Source organism: Notothenia rossii (assembly GCF_949606895.1).
Source record: "Notothenia rossii genome assembly, chromosome: 6".
Classification (NCBI taxonomy): domain Eukaryota; kingdom Metazoa; phylum Chordata; class Actinopteri; order Perciformes; family Nototheniidae; genus Notothenia; species Notothenia rossii.
In genome coordinates this window covers 88,449,583-88,474,010 of record NC_136909.1, presented here as the reverse complement: position 1 = coordinate 88,474,010, position 24,428 = coordinate 88,449,583, and the positions used below count along the sequence as shown (strand labels likewise).

At 43.4% G+C, this 24,428-nt stretch overlaps 2 protein-coding genes across 2 annotated transcripts in view; both read left to right on the top strand.

Annotated features, from left to right (window-relative positions):
- The first annotated feature begins 5,565 nt into the window (after positions 1-5,565).
- On the top strand, positions 5,566-14,933 carry LOC307044274 (NACHT, LRR and PYD domains-containing protein 3-like). The gene is made up of 10 exons (XM_079689367.1): positions 5,566-5,666; positions 5,807-7,613; positions 8,644-8,817; positions 9,163-9,336; positions 9,767-9,940; positions 10,256-10,429; positions 10,773-10,946; positions 11,213-11,386; positions 13,721-13,767; positions 13,894-14,933. Exons 1-10 carry the CDS (start codon positions 5,630-5,632, stop codon positions 14,454-14,456), a joined length of 3,498 nt encoding a protein of 1,165 aa, XP_079545493.1. The 5' UTR covers positions 5,566-5,629; the 3' UTR covers positions 14,457-14,933.
- A 6,531-nt stretch (positions 14,934-21,464) lies between these two features.
- LOC307044223 (NLR family CARD domain-containing protein 3-like) overlaps positions 21,465-24,428 on the top strand; it is a 52,675-nt gene continuing 49,711 nt past the window's right edge. Inside the window, exons 1-3 of the mRNA XM_079689305.1 lie at positions 21,465-21,752; positions 21,989-22,018; positions 22,585-22,698. Of these exons, the coding sequence (XP_079545431.1) occupies positions 22,011-22,018; positions 22,585-22,698 (122 nt within the window). The 5' untranslated portion in view covers positions 21,465-21,752; positions 21,989-22,010. The remainder of the gene's footprint in view (positions 21,753-21,988; positions 22,019-22,584; positions 22,699-24,428) is intronic.

Sequence of the window (24,428 nt, the reverse complement as noted above, 5' to 3'; positions counted from 1 at the left end):
CGGGAAGCTCAAATATGGGTTAAAAATAAAAGCTAAAGGTGTTTGAGGAGGAGGAGGAGGAGGAGGAGGAGGAGGAGGAGGAGGAGGAGGAGGAGGAGGAGGAGGAGGAGGACCTCCAGTGGTCACTCTGAGGAACTGCAGCTGGTTTCTTGTTTCTCACAGAGGAGGACAAAGGACTCAGATCTTTAGTTTCAGAAACATTAGTGAAACCACAGTGTGATAATAATCTGTTTCAGGTCCTCTATTCAACACTTCACTAAAGTACAAGTTTAAACATCAAAATATACTTAAAGTGCAAAAGTACTCATTCTGCACCAGTTCATAATAATATGTTTCACATTATTTAATAATAATAATGAATGAATCCGTCTGTTCACTTTAATGTAACAGCTGGTAAAGGAGGAGCTTTTTCTTTTTTAAATAAAGGTCATATACAGTACATTGTGCCTCGTGAATTCCACCAAGGAATCATATTTTAATATATAGTTAAGGCAGGACAATTTGGTGATTATATTTAGTGTTATTAATCTAGATCTGAAACGTTTACACAACATGTTCTTAACGTAAGTTATCACTTAAATGCAGGGCCGTGGGAAGTAGGGGTGCTGAGGGTGCTGCAGCACCCCCTGGTGGAGGACAGGGGATCTGCACTTCCACAAGATTAAATACAAATATAATAAATAAAATAAAATGAATTTTCAGCCTTGACGTAACAACATTCATAATTAAGTAAAGATAACACCCTTTTCACCCCGGTTACATTTTCCATTTGCCCCGTACGATGGGCGCTTTAAGTGATGAAAGTGGGGGATGTTGGCTTATCAGGCGCCCGCAGCTCACAGCCAGCGTGAGAGAGAGATAGATAGAGAGAGGGGGTGCACCTGTATCGGCGGGGAATGTTGTTAGCTTCTGCTAACGGATATAAGAAGCTCTTTCTACAATAATGTGGAGGGAGAGTTCTGTCCTGTCAGACTGAGAGGCTCAGTGAGGCAAAGGACTCTGAGTGTTTAGATAGTTCACTTTAGTCTAAGTTATCTCAGTGGGTCTCAAACGTTTTGATCACAATTTATGTAAAAACATATTTCCAAGGCACTCCTTTATAATTATTAGGATAAATAAAAACAGGTTTGAAATCATTCCAATGTATACTATAGGACAGTAAACCAAAAATATCGTTTAAAACTGGAGAGATTTAAAAATATGCATAAATAAATAAATGTTAACTGATGAGATATAAATGAACCACAAAAATAAAATAAGTTAGCCTACATTTATTTGTTATTGGCTATGATAGGTTATCGGTTATGTTCACATACTTATTTCATTATTAAAATGCAAACCGATCTTTTTCATATGGGTGTTTAGAGTTGTATCCCCTAGATCAGTCTCTAGTAATTGGGCACTCAAAGTGCACCAGATTGAAGCATTTTACTTTAAAATGTTAAAAACAATCTTCCCGGGGGGGTACCCCCGGACCCCCCTAGAGGATGTGAAGTCCACCCCCCAGTTAAAACATGTTCAATGTTCATGCAATACTAAATAGTATACATTTGAAGCCTTTTTATATAAGCTGTCCACCATGTCAATATGTTTCTCTGTTTGTAGTGTCTTTTGTAGAGGTTTTTCATTGCCAGCTAAAATCTTGCCAATAGGGCAGCAAATTGGTCAAAACCGGCCCTGGTGTCATCCCCACAGCACCCCCCATTTGAAACATGTTCCCACGGCTATGCTTAAATGTACTGCAGAAAAAGTAGAATACTTGCTTCTAAGATGTAGAATGGTAGAAGAATAAAGTAGCAGGTAATGAAGTGAACTAAAGTACCTAAAAGCTGAAATGAAGTACAACACCTGAGTCAAGGTGCAGCAGTGAAATCCTGCATCAGCTCCATCTGGTGGAGCTTCCTCTGCTCTGATTGGTCCTCACCACTGACTCAGGACAATAAGCAGACTCTTCTCTGTCCAATCACAAACTACTAGTGTTCTCCTTTATTAAAGGACCTAAAATAATACAGAACATCAATTTATTGTTCGTTTGAAAAAGAAAAAATCAATACATTTATTTTCGTCATCTTTATTTTTTACCCTCCAAATCTTCTGCTCTGAACTCCAAACACAGTTTCCTGTTGGCTGTTTAAAATGTATGAACCTCTAAAACAGAGGAAGATTTGAAGGCTTGCTGAGCTCTTCAGAGTTCGTCCAATAGAAGTGATCTGCACAGAAAGGTCAAGAATAATCCACATGAAGGATGTTCCTGAAGTCTTCAAACCGTCCTGAAGACCACAGAGCATTGAGAGGGTCTTTAAGATGCTGCAGCTCACAGAGCCAACAACATGGAAACTGTCTCATGAGTGTTTTAGTTTGGAGGTGTGAGAGCTCTGTGTCCTGATGAGATAATGTGTGGTTCTCCAGTAGGTGGTTGTGTGTGTGTGAAGGTGTGAGCTCTGCTATGAATCCCTGCGAGGACACTGAACCCGCTCTGAGTGGGGACCCTGAACGCCTCACCAAAGCTCAGAGGTGAGATGAAGACCTCTGACTGTCCTCTCCTCCAGAGCTCAGCAGGCATTATTCACACTCTGTGTGTGTGTTGTGTTGAAGCCCAGAGCAGCAGCATGGACCTGGACCTGGACCTGGACCTGGACCTGGACCTGGACCTGGACCTGGACCTGGACCTGGACCTGGACCTGGACCTGGACCTGGACCTGGACCTGGACCTGGACCCAGCTGTGTGTCCATGAAGAGTGACCAGTCTATAGCTGCACCAATATATTTTAAAGGCCGCCCTTCAGAGACAGAGTAAGTGGACGTCATGTGACTTCATTATATCAGCAGCAGTAGAAAACTTGTTGTTACTGAAGAACAGAGACCTCTTATTGAAGCTGAGGGAGGGACTACCAAGGTGGGTTCAGCCTGAAGCCAGAGTGTAACGTGTCAGAGAGGCTCAATAAAAGAAACCTTCTATACCATAGCAGGTAAAATATTTAAAGCACTGTTTAAACAATAAATACAGTTCAATTTGTCCACAAACTAAAGTGGTTTTCCATCATTATGGTAGAGTTTCAGACCTAAATGCTGTAGAATGAGCAGGTATCACATTAGGAATAAATGTGAGGCAATGAGAGAGCATTGGGTAGTCAAATAAATACATGACTTCATTCACCACAGTACCCTCTTGTATGTGCCGTCTTCTCTGTCTTTGTGGCTCATATATTGGTGTTCTACTGCAGATCAGTAAAATAGAGAATACTGAAAAAGAAAAAGGTGGCAGGAGATAACCAAACCTGCTGAGATCCAATCAAACAGCTCCGGACTAGAGTTCGGACAGGCTCACCAAATCAATATATTCTCAAGTATTCTGATGAAACAGGGTAAATATATCTGTCCCTGTTGTAACACTTACTGAGAAAATCACGCAGGAACTTTCTTATAAATACGTGGGTGTCCTGACAGACCCTTCTCTTCTAGAAAGACCACATAGAATCTGAAAAAGACAAAACAAATAATAGAGTAGAGAGTAGATAAAGTTTTATTTTTTACATCTGTGATTTTAGAGTATTTTGCAGTACTGTAATACTACACGGTACAGGTCCACCTCTTTAAAATCAAAACTGCTCCACCAGTCTATCAGAGAATCTGCTCAAAGGTCGTAGGTCAACATTTGAGAGCCTCTCTGAATCATCCTACCATCACAACCTTTAGAGGCTGGCCAACCACATTATCTCTGACCCAACCATGATTATGTAATGAGTGAAATCCCAGGTCAGATGAACATGGTGTCTTCAGTGACTGTGTTGTTATGGTAAATATCTGGTTCCTTGTTTCTTGTCTTGATGTTTGTCCTCGTTGACGTTGCTAAAGGAGCTGCTGTGATGCCAGAAGCATGTCAGACTTGATCTGATAATAAAGTATTCTCATGTTGTTGTATGGTGCTCTGAGCTCTGATCTGACTAAGTGTTAGTGTGATGGAGACTAGGAGAGGTTTTAAGTGTTCGATGACCATTATGTGCGTCCCTGTCTAAGGACTGCAGATAGAAATGATCTTAATCTGGCATAACTCATCCCTTCTTTGAGATTCATGTATTTATAAGCATGGCCCCTGTTTATTAAACACATTCTAATATGAATAGTATTTAGGACCATTGTGACGGTCCAGATTCCTAACTGTTTGTTTCTCATGTTTCAGGAGGAGGCTGGAGGAACCTGAACCCAGCTGTGTGTCCATGAAGAGTGACTGGTCTATGGAAAAACCTATGCGCTTCAAAGATGGACGACACTCTGTTGGTCAAAGGTGAGGATTGAAAGTTGATAACCCCCTTCATGGTACCTGCTGCTCTGCTTTCAGGTTGTATTGACCCAGCTAAGAAAGTGTGGCTCTGTTGAATTTTCTTGGTGAGACACTTCTCTGGTTCCTTTCTAATAAAAGCAGCTTTGATCATTTATAAGGCGTATCAGGTTTGAAAGCTTTAAGCACCATAAACACCAACTTGGCAATAAACCTGTTTCTGATTCTGATGAAGGTTTCTTTAAATAAAGAAATAAGGGTCATGTTTACCTTCAGTGTTTCTCATCTGAGTTACATTTCTTTCCTTCTTAAGTAAAGCTGGAGTTTTGTAATCCTGCAGCTTGCGTCCAAAGGGAGGGAAACTCAACTGTGTGGACGTCTACTCCAGCTTATGATCAGCTCTGTGTGAATACATACCTGAGTGTTTCCCATTGCTCCTCGTCAGTCGGAGGTCAATGCTTCCCTGTATTTGCAGCAGTTTTTGCTTCTCATTTCTAAAATGTGTAATTGCTGTGTGGTGTTTTGCTCTTCACCTGGTGCTCTATTGAACAATTAAACAGCTCTTGATCAGATTAAATGTAATTGTTAAACCTTAATCAAAGATTACAGTCACTGATTACTTTCATTTTGGTGCGTGGCACTTCTTAGTATTTAGTGTTGCTGATAGTCAAGGATGAGTGATATCACTGCCCTTTAACCTTTGTACCAATTCATGTGTCTATAAAATGTTATTTTGAGGTTTTAGTTTAAAATAAAAATTGGCAATAACTTCTACAGCTGCTAAAGTTGGTACTCCGTGCAAGGCCCAGACAAATCCAGTGATCTAACCTTTCTCCTGTTGCTCACACATGCACCTGATCCACATTTCCAGCCCCACTGAAGCATATCAGAGATAATGTGAGTTATCTCTTCATGATTCCTCACAGAGAGGACCAGCAGAGCTCAGAGGTTCCCAGAGGTCAGTCTGCCCATCAGCATCAGACACAGCTGGACTCCACATTTATGGTCTGTACATGAACTACAGCTACTTCACATCTGTTCTGCTCACAGTCAACTCCATGATGCACTTTGTAGATCAGTGGATGGTCAGTCTGTCCAACATGGATCTGATGTTTGGTGACTTTAGTTTGATTGTGTTGTTCATGTATTCTGTTCCAGCTGCTGGAGGACAACATCATCACTTTTGTGAAGAACGAGCTGAAGAAGATCCAGAAGGCTCTGAGTTCAGATTACCCAGAATACTTGGAGAGTCAGAGGGAGGATGAGGAGGTGCTGGACGGTGAGGATGAAGAGCAGAGGAGGAGGAACAGAGAGGCATTTCTGAACATCACACTGCACTTCCTGAGGAGCATGGAGCAGGAGGAGCTGGCTGACCGTCTGCAGAGCAGTAAGAGGGTTTCTATAGAGATTTAACAAGCTGGATAAATGTTGACTAAAGTCTCAAGAGATGGAACAAAGTATATTCAGATCCTCATTCTTTAAGGATGTATTTGACTCATTGATCTGATTTGTTGTGTGTTCATTCAGGAAGTCGTTCTGGAGTGTGTCAGCGTGAACTTAAGTCTAACCTGCAGGAGAGGTTCCAGTGTGTGTTTGAGGGCATTGCTAAAGCAGGAAACCCAACCCTTCTGAACCAGATCTACACAGAGCTCTACATCACAGAGGGGGGGTCTGCAGAGGTCAATGATGAACATGAGGTCAGACAGATTGAAACAGCATCCAGGAAACCAGACAGACCAGAAACAACCATCAGACAAGAGGACCTCTTTAAAGCCCCACCTGGAAGAGATGCACCAATCAGAGCAGTGCTGACAAAGGGCGTGGCTGGCATTGGGAAAACAGTCTTAACACAGAAGTTCACTCTGGACTGGGCTGAAGGCAAAGCCAACCAGGACATCCAGTTCATATTTCCATTCACCTTCAGAGAGCTGAATGTGGTGAGAGAGAACAAGTACAGCTTGGTGGAACTTGTTCATCACTTCTTCTCTGAAACCAGAGACGCAGGAATCTGCAGGTTTGATCAGTTCCCGGTTGTGTTCATCTTTGACGGTCTGGATGAGAGTCGACTTCCTCTGGACTTCCTCAACACTGAGATCCTGACTGATGTCACAGAGTCCACCTCAGTGGATGTGCTGCTGACAAACCTCATCAGGGGGAAGCTGCTTCCCTCTGCTCGCCTCTGGATAACCACACGACCTGCAGCAGCCAATCAGATCCCTCCTGAGTGTGTGGACATGGTGACAGAGGTCCGAGGGTTCACTGACCCACAGAAGGAGGAGTACTTCAGGAAGAGATTCAGAGATCAGGAGCAGGCCGGCACCATCATCTCCCACATCAAGACCTCACGAAGCCTCCACATCATGTGCCACATCCCAGTCTTCTGCTGGATCTCTGCTTCAGTTCTGGAGGAGGTGTTGAAAACCAGAGAGGGAGGAGAGCTGCCCAAGACCCTGACTGAGATGTACATCCACTTCCTGGTGGTTCAGTCCAAAGTGAAGAACATCAAGTATGATGGAGGAGCTGAGACAGATCCACACTGGAGTCCAGAGAGCAGGAAGATGATGGAGTCTCTGGGGAAACTGGCTTTTGAGCAGCTGCAGAAAGGCAACCTGATCTTCTATGAGTCCGACCTGACAGAGTGTGGCATCGATATCAGAGCAGCCTCAGTGTACTCAGGAGTGTTCACACAGGTCTTTAGAGAGGAGAGAGGACTGTACCAGAGGGACCAGGTGTTCTGCTTCGTCCATCTGAGCGTTCAGGAGTTTCTGGCTGCTCTTCATGTCCATCGAAAATATATAAATTCTCGTGTCAACCTGCTGTCAGAAGAACCAACAACCTCCTGGCGTCCTAAAGTCTTCAGAGCCAAACCTGAACTAACACATCTCTACCAGAGTGCTGTGGACCAGGCCTTACAGAGTCCAAACGGACACCTGGACTTGTTCCTCCGCTTCCTCCTGGGTCTTTCTCTGGAGACCAATCAGAAACTCCTACGTGGTCTACTGACAGAAACAGGAAGTAGCTCAAAGACCAACAAGAAAACAGTCCAGTACATCAAGAAGAAGATGGATGAGGGTCTGTCTGCAGAGAGAAGCATCAACCTGTTCCACTGTCTGAATGAACTGAATGATGGTTCTCTAGTGGAGCAGATCCAACAGTCCCTGAGTTCAGGAAGTCTCTCCTCAGATAATCTGTCTCCTGCTCAGTGGTCAGCTCTGGTCTTCATCTTACTGTCATCAGGAGAAGATCTGGACGTGTTTGACCTGAAGAAATACTGTGCTTCAGAGGAGGCTCTTCTGAGGCTGCTGCCAGTGGTCAAAGCCTCCAGGAAGGCTCTGTGAGTACAGAAACATTCAAATATGTAAGGGATAATGTGCTGCGACGCGACCTTCATGCCGATCTAGATCCCTCCGCTTCGCGTCGGGCTCCTGATCAGCCTGTCGGTGTTCTTTTCCCCATCATGACCAAGTCGCTGCACATTATCCCGCTTGTTACACGGCCACATTCTCAACAAAGTAACGTTATGACTCCCACTATTAATTGAAATGCTTTTATGGATTTAGAAAATGATTTTATTGATTTAAAAAATAGTTGTATGTATTGATTTAAATTGACATGCATCCGCTAAGAAAAATAGTCCGTTGTTACTGTTTGAACTAACGTAGCAACGGCAGGAACTGCTTTGATAGCGTTTTTGAGGAGCTTTTTGATTACAGATTTGAAAACATCGCTGCTTGCTTTAAAAGTAGCAGAAGTCATGATGTCAAACCTTGGGAAGTATCTAGATATCCCTGCCCTAATGTCAAAGTAACTGCACACTGAAAATGTGTCGCCGTTTGATGTCTATGTCTGGACCGCTGCGTAAAAGGAGGATTTCTGCCCGTTACTTCTCCGCTGTTTTCTTGTCGCTCTTGTCTTGTCAGTTAGAAAAGCAAACTGCATGCAGTTTGCTTTTCGGCCAAACTGTATACAGTTAAATCGAACGGACTTGTTTGTGCAGATGTGAGCGTCCTTAACAACGGTCAATAAGTGCTTGACAGCGGTCTGTCTGTTCGGTATTAACAACGTGTCACGTGTTCTGAATTGACCAATCAGAATCGAGTATTCAACTAAGCCATGTAATAACATGAAGTAGTGGTGGTCTAATGGATAGTGAGGTCGGATGAAGATCGGAACGTTGTGAGTTCAATTCCCGCCAGGAACACCACCACTAGTGTGCCCTTGAGTAAGGCACTTAGTCCTCAGTTTCTCCAGGGAGAATGTCTCTGTAATTGTAAGTCGCTTTGGATAAAAGCGTCAGCTAAATGAAATGTAAAGTAAATATTATGCTCATCTTTTTAAAATATTGTTTGTACTTTCTTTATCAGACTGAGTGGCTGTAAGATGTCAGAGAGAAGCTGTGCAGCTCTGTCCTCAGTCCTCAGCTCCCAGTCCTCTAGTCTGAGAGATCTGGACCTGAGTAACAACGACCTGCAGGATTCAGGAGTGAAGCTGCTGTCTTCTGGACTGGAGAGTCCTCACTGTGATCTGGAGACTCTCAGGTCAGATTTCTTATTTTATCTTAAATGATTGTCTCTCTCTCTCTCTCTCTGCTTATTTACAATCTCCTTCTTTCTCTTCCTGTTTTTAAATCAGTCAGGTAACCAAACACAAAGTCTTCTTTTGTATTAAACATTAATAAAATACAGTTGATGTAAAACACTCATCCTGTTAATGATTAATGCCATCGTGGAGAAGAGACATCATGAACATTGGCATCACAGATGTGAAGCAGTATTGAGTTGCATATTTTGAATAGGGAATAATATGCGATAAGGCAGTCATTCATGAAAAAGAACACCCTGAAGTTATTGATTTCATGTTGTTGTTTATTATTTTCTCCTCAGACTGAGTGTCTGTAAGCTTTCAGAGAGAAGCTGTGCAGCTCTGTCCTCAGTCCTCAGCTCCCAGTCCTCTAGTCTGAGAGAGCTGGACCTGAGTAACAACGACCTGCAGGATTCAGGAGTGAAGCTGCTGTCTGCTGGACTGGAGAGTCCTCACTGTACTCTGGAGACTCTCAGGTCAGGATTCATCAACATGTCGAGCTTCCTTTTGAATATGTATTGATATATTGGGCTGCTGTTGCCCAGAAGGGGAATAGGCAAGTAACAATGGGAGGGTTATTGATTAGATCCCCTCTCCCTGAGGTTAACATGTCAAAGTGTCCTTGGGAAAGATACTTGACCTCAAATTATTTTCTAGACATTGTATTGAAGTGTTTGTTAGTTGCTTCAGTAAAAGCCTAAGCTGAAATAACATGTATGATTACTGGATGAGTTTTCTAAGTTCACTGTACTCAAGTTATTTTTCAACCCAGTTGTGATCGTCAATTTTCAGACCCTATGTAACATAATATACTTTACAGTTTTTCTGTTTTGCCCAGGAAAACATGTTATATAAAAACATAGTTCACTTTAACATTTGCTTCAATTTATTTGTTTGTCCCTTCAGACTGAGTGACTGTAAGCTGTCAGAGAGAAGCTGTGCAGCTCTGTCCTCAGTCCTCAGCTCCCAGTCCTCTAGTCTGAGAGATCTGGACCTGAGTAACAACGACCTGCAGAATTCAGGAGTGAAGCTGCTGTCTGCTGGACTGGAGAGTCCACACTGTGCTCTGGAGACTCTCAGGTCAGGATTCATCAACATGTTGAGCTTCCTTTTCTGGATGTATTTAACTTACTATAGTAAATGAACTATTTTTAAACCCGTTAAATGATTCTTTGCTGTTGTGTTCAGGTGCAAATCTACACACTCTTCTCCCTTTCTACTTTTGACACATTTTTAACATTGGCTTTCAATCCACCATGTATGCAAAATCTTTGCCATCAGTTCAAATAATGTAGGATTCCTCGTATTTATGATTATAGGGTCTTAATATTTTGTTTTTGAATTTGTAAAAAGGAGTATATGCCGCACTTTTAATTTAAATGTTTGTCCCTTCAGACTGAGTGACTGTAACCTGTCAGAGAGAAGCTGTGCAGCTCTGTCCTCAGTCCTCAGCTCCCAGTCCTCTAGTCTGAGAGAGCTGGACCTGAGTAACAACGACCTGCAGGATTCAGGAGTGAAGCTGCTGTCTGCTGGACTGGAGAGTCCTCACTGTGCTCTGGAGACTCTCAGGTCAGGTTTCTTATTTTATCTTAAATGATTGTCTCTCTCTCTCTCTCTGCTTTTTTACAATCTCCTTCTTTCTCTTCCTGTTTTTAAATCAGTCAGGTAACCAAACGCAAAGTCTTCTTTTGTATTAAACATTAATAAAATACAGTTGATGTAAAACACTCATCCTGTTACTGATTAATGCCATCGTGGAGAAGAGACATCATGAACATTGGCATCACAGATGTGAAGCAGTATTGAGTTGCACATTTTGAATAAGGAATAATATGCGATAAGGCAGTCATTCATGAAAAAGAACACCCTGAAGTTATTGATTTTATGTTGTTGTTTATTATTTTCTCCTCAGACTGAGTGGCTGTAACCTGTCAGAGAGAAGCTGTGCAGCTCTGTCCTCAGTCCTCAGCTCCCAGTCCTCTAGTCTGAGAGAGCTGGACCTGAGTAACAACGACCTGCAGGATTCAGGAGTGAAGCTGCTGTCTGCTGGACTGGAGAGTCCTCACTGTGCTCTGGAGACTCTCAGGTCAGAGTTCATCAACATGTTAAACTTATAGCCAGTTAAATTGCGATGTACATTAATGATGGATACACTCATAACCTTTTGTTGCGTCTGCTTCAATAACATTTGTTATTGTTTTTTGACTCACTCTTGTTTGAACTTGTGTGTGTGTGTGTGTGTGTGTGTGTGTGTGTGTGTGTGTGTGTGTGTGTGTGTGTGTGTGTGTGTGTGTGTGTGTGTGTGTGTGTGTGTGTGTGTGTGTGTGTGTGTGTGTGTGTGTGTGTGTTCAGGCTGTCATGCTGTCTGGTCTCAGAGGAAGGCTGTGTTTCTCTGGCTTCAGCTCTGAGATCCAACCCCTCCCATCTGAGAGAGCTGGACCTGAGCTACAATCATCCAGGAGACTCAGGAGAGAAGCTGCTGTCTGCTGGACTGGAGGGTCCTCTCTGGAGACTGGACACTCTCAGGTATTATAAACATATACAGTGAAGGAAATAAGTATTTGATCCCCTGCAGATGTTTTAAGTTTGCCCACACAATACATTAACAGTCTATAATTTGAATGGTAGGTTTATATAAACATTGAGAATAAGAATATCAAAAAGAAAATCCAGAAATTGACATTATATAAAAGATAAAAATGTATTTCCATTTAACTGAGTGAAATAAGTATTTGATCCCTTTGCAACAAACAAGGATTCTGGCTCCCACAGACAAATAATTCATCTTCCTTTAAAAAAGTACTCCTAATCAACTTGTTACCTGTATAAAAGACACCTGTCCACAGAATCAATCAATCAGATTCCAATCTCTCCACCATGGGCGAGACTGTAGAGCTGTCTAAGGACCTCAGGGTGAGACTGTAGACCTGCACCAGGCTGGGATCGGCTACAAGACCACCGGAAAGCAGCTTGGTGAGAAGGAGACAACTCTTGGTGCCATTATTCAGAAGAATAATGTGTGTGTTTCTAAATGGAAGAAACACAAAATGAGCATCAATGGCCCTCGGTCTGGGCTCCACACAGGATCTGGCCCCGTGGGGTATTGATGATCATGAGAAAGGTGAGGGATCAGCCAAGAACTACACAGGAGGAACTTGTTAATGATCTCAAGGCAGCTGGGACCACAGTCACCAAGAAACCTATTGGTAACACAATACACCATAGTTGATCAAATCCTGCAGTGCCTGAAGGCCCCCTGCTCAAGAAGAACACGAGAGGCCGTCTGAAGTTTGACAACGAACATCTGAATGATTCAGAGAAGGCTTGGGAGAAGCGGATGAGCTCAGATGAGACTAAAATGTTGATCTTTGGCTTCAACTCGACACGCCGTGTTTGGAGGAAGAGAGATGCTGACTATAACCCCAGAACACCATCCGTCAGGCATGGAGGTGGAGACATTCTGCTTTGGGCTGTTTCTCTGCTGAGGGGACAGGAGGACTTCCCTGCATCGAGGAGAGGATGGACGGGGACATGTCCCGTGAGATCTTGGTCGATAGCCTCCTTCCCTCAGCCAGGACACTGACCATGGGTCATGGAGGGGTCTTCCAGCAGGACAAGGACCCTGAACATACGGCCAAGGCAACACAGGAGAGGCTAAAGAAGAAGCACCTTCAGGTGATGGAGGGTCCTAGCCAGTCTCTGGACCTTAATCCCATAGAAAATGTGTGGAGGGAGCTGAAGCTTTCAGATGCCAAGCATCAGCCTCAACACCTGAAGGATTTGGATCTTCAGAGAGGAGTGGACCAACATCCTTCCTGAGATGTGCACAGACCTGGAGACCAACTACAAGAAGCGTCTGACCTCTGTGTGACCTCTGTGTGTCCAACAAGGGTTTCTCCACCAAGTCCTAACACATGTTCTGCAAGGGGATCAAATACTTATCTCACTCAGTTAAATGCAAATACATTTGTATCTTTTATATAATGTACATTTCTGGATTTCCTTATTGATATTCTTTCTCTCACTGTTTATATAAACCTACCATTCAAATGACAGACTGGTCCTTTCTTTGTTGGTGAACTTACAAAGTCTGCAGGGATCAAATACGTATTTCCTCCACTGTGTGTATGCCAAGACAAAAACATTGAAGGGAACTAAAGACACGGGATAAGACTCAGGCAGCAGCTCTGTGTTTACAGAGAAGACACGACAACAAGAAATACATCTTTATCATTTTAGATTCTGATCTCCATTTTAATGCTCATTTTAATTTGCTGACCAAAAACTGCTTTTATCATTTTGGCAATAGAGTCAAAATCCATCCAACAACCTAAACACAGCAGAGATCATCCCACTCCTGATGGACCCCATCTGCACTGGCTCCTGTATCTGAATTGATTCTGAAGTGCTTCTCCTATTTTTAAAGCACTAAATGGCCCCTCCCTCTTTTAAACACAATGATGAACTATCAGATGTCCTGTGAATTCATCATAATAATAATAATAAATGGTATGGTCAAAGCACCTTTCATTGCTCAAAGCAAACCCAAAGTGCGTTGCATGAAAGATGCTTTTAAATAAAGTTCATTGATTTTCCTCTTCAGATTCCAGGTAAGAGAAACACTCATTGACTGCTGCTAGCAGATGCTGAGGGAACACTAACTGAACACTGATCAACTCTTACATCTTATTCTCTGAGAAATAATAATTGAAGTTAATGAGCTTTATTTATCGACTGATCTAAAATGATATCGTGAACATGTAGCTTCATCTGTGGAGAATAACAAAGCTCTGAGTTTGAGAGTGATGTCCATGTCTCCATGCTGCTCTGACCCCCCCCCCCCCCCCCCCCTTCTTTCAGGATGGAGCCTGCTGGAGTCCGATGGTTGAGACCCGGTCTGAGGAAGTGTGGGTTTGGTTTAATTTGATTCATGAAAACAAAGCAGCCACCATCTTCAAATGTAACCTTCATCTTCAAAGTGTCAATAAATGAACAGCTGATAGATGAATAACTGCTGCTGTTCCTCTCCTCAGATTCCTGTGAACTCTCACTCGACACAAACACAGCACACAGGAACCTCAAACTGTCTGAGGACAACAGGAAGGTGACATGTGTGGAGGAGAAGCAGCCATATCCTGATCATCCAGAGAGGTTTGACTTCTGGTGTCAGCTGATGTGTAGAGAAGCTCTGACTGGTCTCTGTTACTGGGAGGTCGAGTGGAGAGGAGGGGTTTATATATCAGTGACTTACAGAGGAATCAGGAGGAGAGGAAAGAGAGAGGACTGTGTGTTTGGAAGGAATGATCAGTCCTGGAGTCTGAGCTGCTCGAGTGACGGTTACTATGTCTATCACAATAACACAGTAACACACACCTCCTCCTCCTCCTCCTCCTCCTCCTCCTCCTCCTCCTCATCCTCCTCTGGTAGAGTAGCAGTGTATCTGGATCATCCTGCTGGCTCTCTCTCCTTCTACAGAGTCTCCTCTGACACACTGATCCACATCCACACCTTCAGAACCACATTCACTGAACCTCTCTATGCTGGGTTTAGGTTCTGGTTCAGCCCTGGTTCCTCAGTGTCTCTGGTTCCTCTGTAGGAGGAAGAGTCTCCTCCTGTTCCAGAGACTTCCTCCCTGCTGCCCAGAGAGTTCAGTCTGTTCAGGATCACAGCTGATACATAATTGTAACCATAGTGTACTTATGTGTTTTTACTTATTGTAATTCTTCATTATTAATAACGTGTGCCTACTTTGATATATTTAATATACAGTCTACTCTTTTCACTTTTTCAGCACTAAACCTCTGCGGTTGTAATTCTGTGAATTTCCCCTTTTCTGGACAAATAAAGGAATTCTGATTCTGAAAATATTTTGTATTTCTTTTGCTCAATTTAAGTTAATATTGAACTGGAAAAAGATTCAATAACTGCGCTGTAATTCAGGGAAGGGCTACAAAAAGTCACTTCACACAAGCAGACAGCAGAACTGTAGAGCTCATCACTTCTGTATAAATCACATCTGTGTGCCATATCACAAAGTTCAAACATGTAATTAAAATCGTTATTATTAAATCAATTGTTTATTTCATTTACTGAGGTCTTTAAAATTATTCACAACATGAAGTACATAAGCAGTGGAATGATAGGATGTCTCTAGGTCATTAAACCGTCTTACATTCAGTTTAATTATATTAATAAATATAAAACTAAGAAATATAAAATGTTTAGTTGTATATTTCAGCACAGCAGGGGGTCATGGTGGACCTGGAGGTGCTGACCTGGTGTGAGGGAGATCATCTGGGCTGGTTCAGGGAAAGAAGGAGAAAATAGACTGTTATAAACCACAGCTAGATACTAAGATTAGAAAACTTATTTTGTGAAGAATAAATCTGTACAACATGCTTTTGTTGATTCAAACATATTTGTATTATTACAGAAAGATTAAGACTTAAATAATGTGATTAAATGACATCAGTGTCACGGTTTGTGAAACAAGCAAGACCCAAATGCAGATATAAACTCAAACTTCCTTTATTTCAAGGCTATGATATATATATGTACAATGACAAACAGAACACTCACCGCAGAACTAGTCAGAGAACAAGACGAACCGACCAAGACAGACAGACAACCCAGAACTTAAATACACACAAGACTCAATCACACAACAAGACACAGGTGAGGAGGGACGAGAAAACACAGGGGCCCAGGTGAACATAATCAGACATTTAGACACACCAGGGAAACTAATGACAAGAGGAAAACACAGGGAAAAGGACCAGACAATAACCCAAAGGAAAACATGACATGGAAAACAGCAAAAACACCCAAACCTACAAAACTATAAACGTGACATAACATGAGAATCGTGACATAAACCCCCCCTCAAGGGACGGATTCCAGACGTCCCAAAAAAACAAAAGTCCAGGGGTGAGTGGAGGGGGTCTGGAGGACGGGTCTCGGGCGGACGGCCCGGGGGCAAGGCAGAGTTCAAAAAAGGGGAATTCGGGCGGACGGCCCGGGGGCAAGGCAGAGTCCGAGGAGGGGTGAAGACCAGACAGCTCCGGAGGCCGGTCAGGAGCCGTTGTCGGCAAGATCCCCCATGGAAGAGGACACAGGACCGGCAGGACCCCCGGCAGGAGAGCAGTCGGCGGAATCCCCAACGCGACAGGACATGGAGTTGGCAGGACCCCCGGCAGAAGAGCAGTCTGCGGGACCTCCAACGGCTCAGGACATGGGGTTGGCAGGACCCCCGGCAGAAGAGGAGTCTGCGGGACCTCCAACGGGACAGGACATGGGGTTGGCAGGACCCCCGGCAGAAGAGCAGTCTGCTGGACCTCCAACGACCCTTGAGTGGGTTGGTTCGCCAACAGAACACGGGGAGCTGGCGTCGGACGGACAGCCAACAGGAGACGAGGTGCTGGAGTCGGCCGGTACGCCGACAGGACTCGAGGAGCTGGCGTCGGCCGATGAGTCAGCAGGTGACGAGGAGCCGGAGTCGGGATCATGGTTACTGGAGCCGGCACTGAAGCCGGGACCATGGCTGTAAGGTCCGGTTCTGGAGCCGGAACCATGGCTCTTGGGGCTTGAGCTGCTAGCTTGGCCTTGCGACTCCTCCTCTTAGCAGCCGCCTGAATACTCCGTGGACCTCCATAAGCCAGACGAGTTCCAGAATATGACTCCTGGACAGGAGCAGGAACTGGGTCAGAAGCACGGGTTGACTTCAGCCGGAACCCACCGAGGCATATGGTCCCAGGTTGGGAATTGGGAGACATGGAGCTAGCATGCCTGGGGCTAGCAGGCCGGGAATCACACACTGAGAGGAAGTCCAAAATCCAGCCAGGTAAGAATTTAACTAAACCTGGTTTCTCCATTGCCCTCTGGTGTGCCTCAGCCCGAAACGCCTCTCGCTGCTGACCCCTGGACGCTCCCAACCATCGACTAGAGCAGACAGCCAAAGCAACGGTTAACTCCAATATCTCCTGCTCGAAAGAATCTGCTTCCTTTATTTCAAGGCTATGATATATATAAACAATAACAAACAGAACACTCACCGCAGAACTAGTCAGAGAACAAGACGAACCGACCAAGACAGACAGACAACCCAGAACTTAAATACACACAAGACTCAATCCCACAACAAGACACAGGTGAGGAGGGAGGAGAAAACACAGGGGGCCAGGTGAACATAATCAGACAATTAGACACACCAGGGAAACTAATGACAAGAGGAAAACACAGGGAAAAGGACCAGACAATAAACCAAAGGAAAACATGACATGGAAAACAGCATAAACACCCAAACCTACAAAACTATAAACGTGACATAACATGAGAATCGTGACAATCAGCTATAGTTGACTTGCTAACTGCTGTAAACCAAGGCTAGATATTGAGATCAGAAAACCTCCCTCCTCTGTGTCTGTTTGAGCGTCTGTGCTTGAGTACAGGAGTGGGATCTGGGGAGCAGGTGCCAAGCTGCTGTCACTCAATCAGCTGGGCTTTATATACCGGGCTTCAGCTCCACCAAGCCGTCAGATCGTAGATTCTGGTACACAGCTACTTGATCATGGGCTTGCCTGCTAATTGATACTTGAGTTGTTTGTCCAAGTTTCTAATTCCTGTTTCTGCAGTCATCCTGCCTGACTCCTACCTCCAACTAGTGATGATGAGATCAAGCCTTATGAAGCTCTGAAGGAATACTTTTGACTTTTGATTTATTTGTTTTATTATGTTCTCCTTATAGCATTGTGAAGCATCTTGAGATGACGTTGTTTTTAAAGTGTGCTATATAAATGAAATGTATTATTATTATTATTATTATTATTATTATTATTATTATTATTATTATTATTATTATTATTATTATTATTATTACTTACTTGGCATATTTCTTGTCCACTCTCTATTTTTCTCACATTACTCTTTGTATCGTTCTTAGTTTGATTGTAAATGTTGGGACACTGATTTCAACTTGTATATACTATCGGTAGGATTTGTATCTTCAATTGTATTCATCTCTAATCTGTATGAATCTGTGCTGTCCTGTTCTTCACTCTTATCCTGCTGCTGTTAAACTACTGAATTCACCCACAGGGATTAATAACGGTCCATCATATCGTAAACTTTCCAGCCAATTGGTTCACAAAAGGGTTCATCTCCTGAGGCTCCATCTGAACACCAACCCCCCCTGTTGGTCAAAGAGTGTAAAACAGGCAGATATGATTCTCAATAGTGTGATCTTTCTTATACCGAGTTCCCAATGAGTAAAGCTTTAGAATAATTCAGAACTTTTTAACATTACCAGTGGCTAAAGGAACAGCTTAATCTTATTTAATTGGCCATGCTCCACTTTATTTCATCGCCAGTGGTGATCTCAAATAAATGGTTAAAAAAAGTAAAGTAAAAGTAAAGTTTCTGGTTCCTTTTCAGCCGAGCTAGCTTGTTAGCTAATTTGCTAGCAGGCTACTGGTGTCACAAGCGCAACAGAACATTGTGTTTCACGTAACGGCCTAACTGAGTCTCAGTCTGTGCTGCGTTCACAGGATCAAATGTGTTGAGATGATTCCATTGTTGACAGTGTCAGGTTATCAGTACGTAAACAGAGGGATCCTGCTTCTCTAACAGAGTTGTCCAGTGTGTTGGACTCTTTGCAGCCTCTGCTGTGTAGAGTTCTGCTTCCTGAACACAGCTTGAATAAATACGTTCATTAAGACAACAGAGACCGACCTCATCACTGCTCTTTGGTGATCTGGTTGAACCTGTTACTGATCATCCTTAGCACAGATAGTTTGGTGCCATCATTATATTCCCTGCACTCACTGATCAGCCAGAGAGATCAGAACCAGCTGTGCAGAGACTCTCATCTGTACAGTAACCACAGCTGTCAGATAAGTGCAGTAAAAAGTACAACATGTACCTCTGAGATGAGTACAAGTATCAGGTAGCACAACATGGAAGTCCTCTTAGTTGAGTAAACGTATGAAGTGTTGGACACGTTGCAGACAGAGACGTTGATACTGTCAGTGATGAGGATCTGTTCTCAGCTGTGTGCTGGGCCGTGGGAAGTAGGGGTGCTGAGGGTGCTGCAGCACCCCCTGGTGGAGGACAGGGGATCTGCACTTCCAGAAGATTAAATGCAAATATAATACAAAAAAAACGAATTTTCAGCGTTGATGTAACAACATTCATAATTAAGTAAACATAACTCCCTTTTCACCCCAGTTACATTTTCCATTTGCCCTGTACGATGGGCGCTGTAAGTGATGAAAGTGGGGGATGTTGGTTTATCAGGCGCCCGCAGCTCACATCGAGAGAGAGAGAGAGAGAGAGAGAGAGAGAGAGAGAGAGAGAGAGAGAGAGAGAGAGAGAGAGAGAGAGAGAGAGAGAGAGAGAGAGAGAGAGAGAGAGAGAGATGAGAGAGAGAGAGAGAGAGAGAGAGAGAGAGAGAGAGAGAGATGGGGTGCACCGGTACCGGCAGGAATTTTTGTTAGCTTCTGCTGCGCTAACGGATATAAGAAGCTGTGTCTACAATAATGTGGAGGGAGAGCTCTGTCCTGTCAGACTGAGAGGCTCAGTGAGGTAAAGCACTCTGAGTGTTTAGATAGTTCACTTTAGTTGAAGTTGTCTCAGTGGGTCTCAAACGTTTTGATCACAGTTTATGTAAACAAATATTTCCATGGCACACCTTTATAATTATTAGGATAAATAAAAAACAATACTGCGTGTTGCATACTATATATAGCTACAGTAGCCAAACATATTGTTTAAAACTGGAGAGATTTAAAAATATGCATAAATAAATTTTAAATGTTAAAATAATGAACCACAAAAATAAAATAAGTTAGCCTACATGTATTTGTTATTGGCTATGGTAGGTTATTGGTTCTGTTCACATGCTTATTTGATTAATAAAATGCAAACCGATCTTTTTCACATGGGTGTTCTAAGTTGCACCCCCTAGATCAGTCTCTTGTAATTGAAGCATTTTACTTTAAAATGTTAAAACAAATCTTCGCGGGGGGGCTCCCCCGGACCCCCCTAGAGGATGTGAAGTCCACCCCCCAATTAAAACATGTTCATACAATACTAAATACATTTGAAGCCTTTTTATATAAGCTGTCCACCATGTCAATACGTTTATCTTTTTGTATTGTATTGGTCATAGAGTTTTTTAATTGCCAGCTAAAATCTTGCCGAGGGCAGCAAATTGTTCAGAACTGGTGTCATCCCCACACCACCCCCCATTTGAAACATGTTCCCACGGCTATGGCTGTGTGCGTCACTCTTTAGTGTCCCCTGGTCTCCCAGCTGTGTGCGTCACTCTTTAGTGTCCCCTGGTCTCCCAGCTGTGTGCGTCACTCTTTAGTGTCCCCTGGTCTCTCAGCTGTGTGCGTCACTCTTTAGTGTCCCCTGGTCTCCCAGCTGTGTGTGTCACTCTTTAGTGTCCCCTGGTCTCCCAGCTGTGTGTGTCATTCTTTAGTGTCCCCTGGTCTCCCAGCTGTGTGCGTCACTCTTTAGTGTCCCCTGGTCTCCCAGCTGTGTGCGTCACTTTTTAGTGTCCCCTGGTCTCCCAGCTGTGTGCATCACTCTTTAGTGTCCCCTGGTCTCTCAGCTGTGTGCGTCTCTCTTTAGTGTCCCCTGGTCTCCCAGCTGTGTGCGTCACTCTTTAGTGTCCCCTGGTCTCTCAGCTGTGTGTGTCACTCTTTAGTGTCCCCTGGTCTCCCAGCTGTGTGCGTCTCTCTTTAGTGTCCCCTGGTCTCCCAGCTGTGTGCGTCACTCTTTAGTGTCCCCTGGTCTGTTCTCAGCTGTGTGCGTCACTCTTTAGTGTCCCCAGGTCTCCCAGCTGTGTGCGTCTCTCTTTAGTGTCCCCTGGTCTCCCAGCTGTGTGCGTCACTCTTTAGTGTCCCCTGGTCTGTTCTCAGCTGTGTGCGTCTCTCTTTAGTGTCCCCTGGTCTCCCAGCTGTGTGCGTCACTCTTTAGTGTCCCCTGGTCTGTTCTCAGCTGTGTGCGTCACTCTTTAGTGTCCCCAGGTCTCCCAGCTGTGTGCGTCTCTCTTTAGTGTCCCCTGGTCTCCCAGCTGTGTGCGTTACTCTTTAGTGTCCCCTGGTCTTCCAGCTGTGTGCGTCTATCTTTAGTGTCCCCTGGTCTCCCAGCTGTGTGCGTTACTCTTTAGTGTCCCCTGTTCTCCCAGCTGTGTGCGTCACTCTTTAGTGTCCCCTGGTCTCCCAGCTGTGTGCGTCACTCTTTAGTGTCCCCTGGTCTCTCAGCTGTGTGCGTCACTCTTTAGTGTCCCCTGGTCTCCCAGCTGTGTGCGTCCCTCTTTAGTGTCCCCTGGTCTCCAGCTGTGTGCGTCACTCTTTAGTGTCCCCTGGTCTCCCAGCTGTGTGCGTCTCTCTTTAGTGTCCCCTGGTCCCCCAGCTGTGTGCGTCACTCTTTAGTGTCCCCTGGTCTCCCAGCTGTGTGCATCACTCTTTAGTGTCCCCTGGTCTCCCAGCTGTGTGCGTCTCTCTTTAGTGTCCCCTGGTCTGTTCTCAGCTGTCAGAGTGCAGCAGGGAGCGGCTGGGGGTTAATCTTTAACTACGATATAAAGTCATATACAGTTTGAAGTGAGAGCTGCAGCGTCACACTGCTTCATCAGAGTGCTGGACACAGAGGACTGATGAAGAAGGATTTACTCCTGATGGAGCACATGGTCAGATCAGCAGGAAACTCTTCTTCTACACAGACCTGGTCCTCACAGCTGATGGAGCACATGGTCAGATCAGCAGGAAACTCTTCTTCTACACAGACCTGGTCCTCACAGCTGATGGAGCACATGGTCAGATCAGCAGGAAACTCTTCTTCTACACAGACCTGGTCCTCACAGCTGATGGAGTTCATGAGAAGAAACTGAGTAAGTGGGACTTTGATTCTTTCAGTGTCTAATGTTTCAAACAGCTGCTCTTTGTGGGTTCATGTGTTCACCTCCTGTCTTTAGAATGACAGCACTCAGTTTATCTGACAACTGATGTTAGAAACTACAGCTCACTGTCTTTAAAGTCTACATGTAGAAACAGATGTTATTTCCTCATCACTAACAAATATAATGACATTAAAGTAATAATGAAGCCGTGTGTCTGTCTCCATCAGGTGGCTGCAGGTTATCACCAACATGGAAAGGTATCACACTCAACACTTCACATGATGTTTGAAACTGTTTCACCCTTCAACATGTTCTCTCTCACTGACTGGCTGTTTACTGTCTCTGCTCTTTCTCCTGAACATTGACTCATAATAAACCTGTAAATCTATAAAACACATTCAGATTGAATCCTGATACTGGACTGCAGTTTGGACTTTGATGCTTCTCTTATCTTATGAAGGCTCATATTTCATATTTATTGAGGCGTCTGTTGGTCAACGTGCTCTCATAAATAGAATGATCATTTCTACTCTGTTAATATTAACTCAATGAAAAGTTGTTATTATAGTCAATTGATAAGAAGGTGTTTGAAAAAGGAACCAATGTATACAGAGAAGTCTTCGTTGCTGCAGGGATTTAGGTATTAGTTGGAGAGTTTTAGGCACTAATGCAGATATCTGGGAGGTAGCTGCAGTGGTCTTGGGTTTAGTTGCAGAGATCTTAGGGATTAAATGCAGAGATCAACGTTCTTTAACTTTCCAAAAGCCACTGAAAGCAGATACATAAATCGTGTTGCTTCTGTACATTGTTGTATTTCTATTAGCTTCCAGCAGCAGAGAGAAGAGTCTCCTGAACCCAGCTGTGTGTCCCTGAAGAGTGATCGGTCTAAGGGTCATCTGATTAACTTCAAAGATGGACGTCCTTCCAATGACTCAGTGTAAGTATTTAAAGCCAATGATTTGCTGTCATCTGGTTTTAAATATGATCAATCATGGCAGAACATAACTTCTGTTGAATCTTTAAACATTGATAACACATCAGGTGGCTGCAGGTTATCACCAACATGGAAAGGTATCACACTCAACACTTCACATGATGTTTGAAACTGTTTCACCCTTCAACATGTTCTCTCTCACTGACTGGCTGTTTACTGTCTCTGCTCTTTCTCCTGAACATTGACTCATAATAAACCTGTAAATCTATAAAACACATTCAGATTGAATCCTGATTCTGGACTGCAGTTTGGACTTTGATACTTCTCTTATCTTATGAAGGCTCATATTCCATATTCAGAGGCATCTGTGGGTCAAAGTGCTCTCAGAGAAAGATCTCTGTTAATGAATAACTCAGAAACAATAAGGGATCTGAGGAGTATTATTTATGTAATCGTTTATTTGAACCGGGACAGTGCACATTGATAAACACTTTAAAACAAAATACAAGTGTAAACGAGCCGGATTTTAGCTTTGAGCTAATTTCCATCCGTAGTCCCGTCACATACAAAGTATAAGAACATGACATTTATATACATAGCAAAAAATAAATATATGACATGCAGAAAGAGCAAGAGCAGCAAACAAGCATTTACCACACGGCAGTACAATGTAGCAGCTACGATATGTAAAGTGCAGGAGGAGATACCCCTGTGTTAAAGTGCTTTTAACGGTGACTGCACGTCTGGTTGTTTCTCAACCATTCTTTGAGTTGACCTTTAAAGTGCGCGTGACACAGGTCTGAGTCTCTGTACTCCTCCATACAACCCAGTCTCACGGCATTTCGTGTTCACCAACACGATTTGTAATCTATTGATTCGTGTTCACCAACATGATTTTCTCCTTTTTTTCGTGTTGCACAGCACGATTTTAAAAGCAATGTATTTCTACTGGTAGTGTGTTTCGTGCCTGCAGCACGTCTTTTTCTCCGGTCGGGTCGTGGAAGACCGGAAGCTGTATGGTTCATAAAAACATGTTCTTACTCAATATCAAGCCACGATTATTGCTTTTATTTTTAAATCTTATAATTTCTGACTTTTGTTTCCGTCTGTGAGGAAAATAAATGGGGCTCAGAGCCTCAGGATACTGAAATCTGTATTTTTTAAATCTTTTTTTCTTCTAATTTGTTATTCTTTTCTAAATAACACACTGTTATTTACTCACCAATAACACACAATTATCCTTGCTTTTATTTATTGGTTTAATTCCATAATCTCGGGCTTTGTTTGCGTCCTTCAGGAACTGAATTTCAAAATAAAAATAACCGGAAACAGACGTAGGCATTTCGAGCGATTACCCAAGATCCTCAGCTATGGTTTAAGCTCGCTGATTGTTTTAGCCGCAATGCATGCTGGGATTTGGTGTTTATATGATATGAAATCCGGAAAACATTTTAAAATAATAAAATAATACTTAATTCCGAGTGTTCTTGCTTTTCTCTTTGAAAGTCATCACATAACGGCATTGTAATACACGGTTCGGCTGCATTACATATTACAGATCTGCCGTAGTTCTTTATTTATAGAGCCCTGATGAGAAGACCTTTGGAAAAGAAGAAATGCCGCCGAAACTGAATACTTAACGTGGATCATAAATATATCAACAATTAAACAACATCTTCAATTTCTCTTCACACAATACGTCTCCTTGCAGTATCAACCTTCATTCGGCTGAC

Excerpts from the sequence above, each read along its gene's own strand:
- LOC307044274 (XM_079689367.1), top strand. The coding sequence starts at position 5,630 with ATGGAGCAGGAGGAGCTGGCTGACCGTCTGCAGAGCA. Across the intron at positions 7,614-8,643 it reads AAAGCCTCCAGGAAGGCTCT|ACTGAGTGGCTGTAAGATGT; the intron begins GTGAGTACAGAA and ends TTTCTTTATCAG. Across the intron at positions 11,387-13,720 it reads TGGAGACTGGACACTCTCAG|GATGGAGCCTGCTGGAGTCC; the intron begins GTATTATAAACA and ends CCCTTCTTTCAG.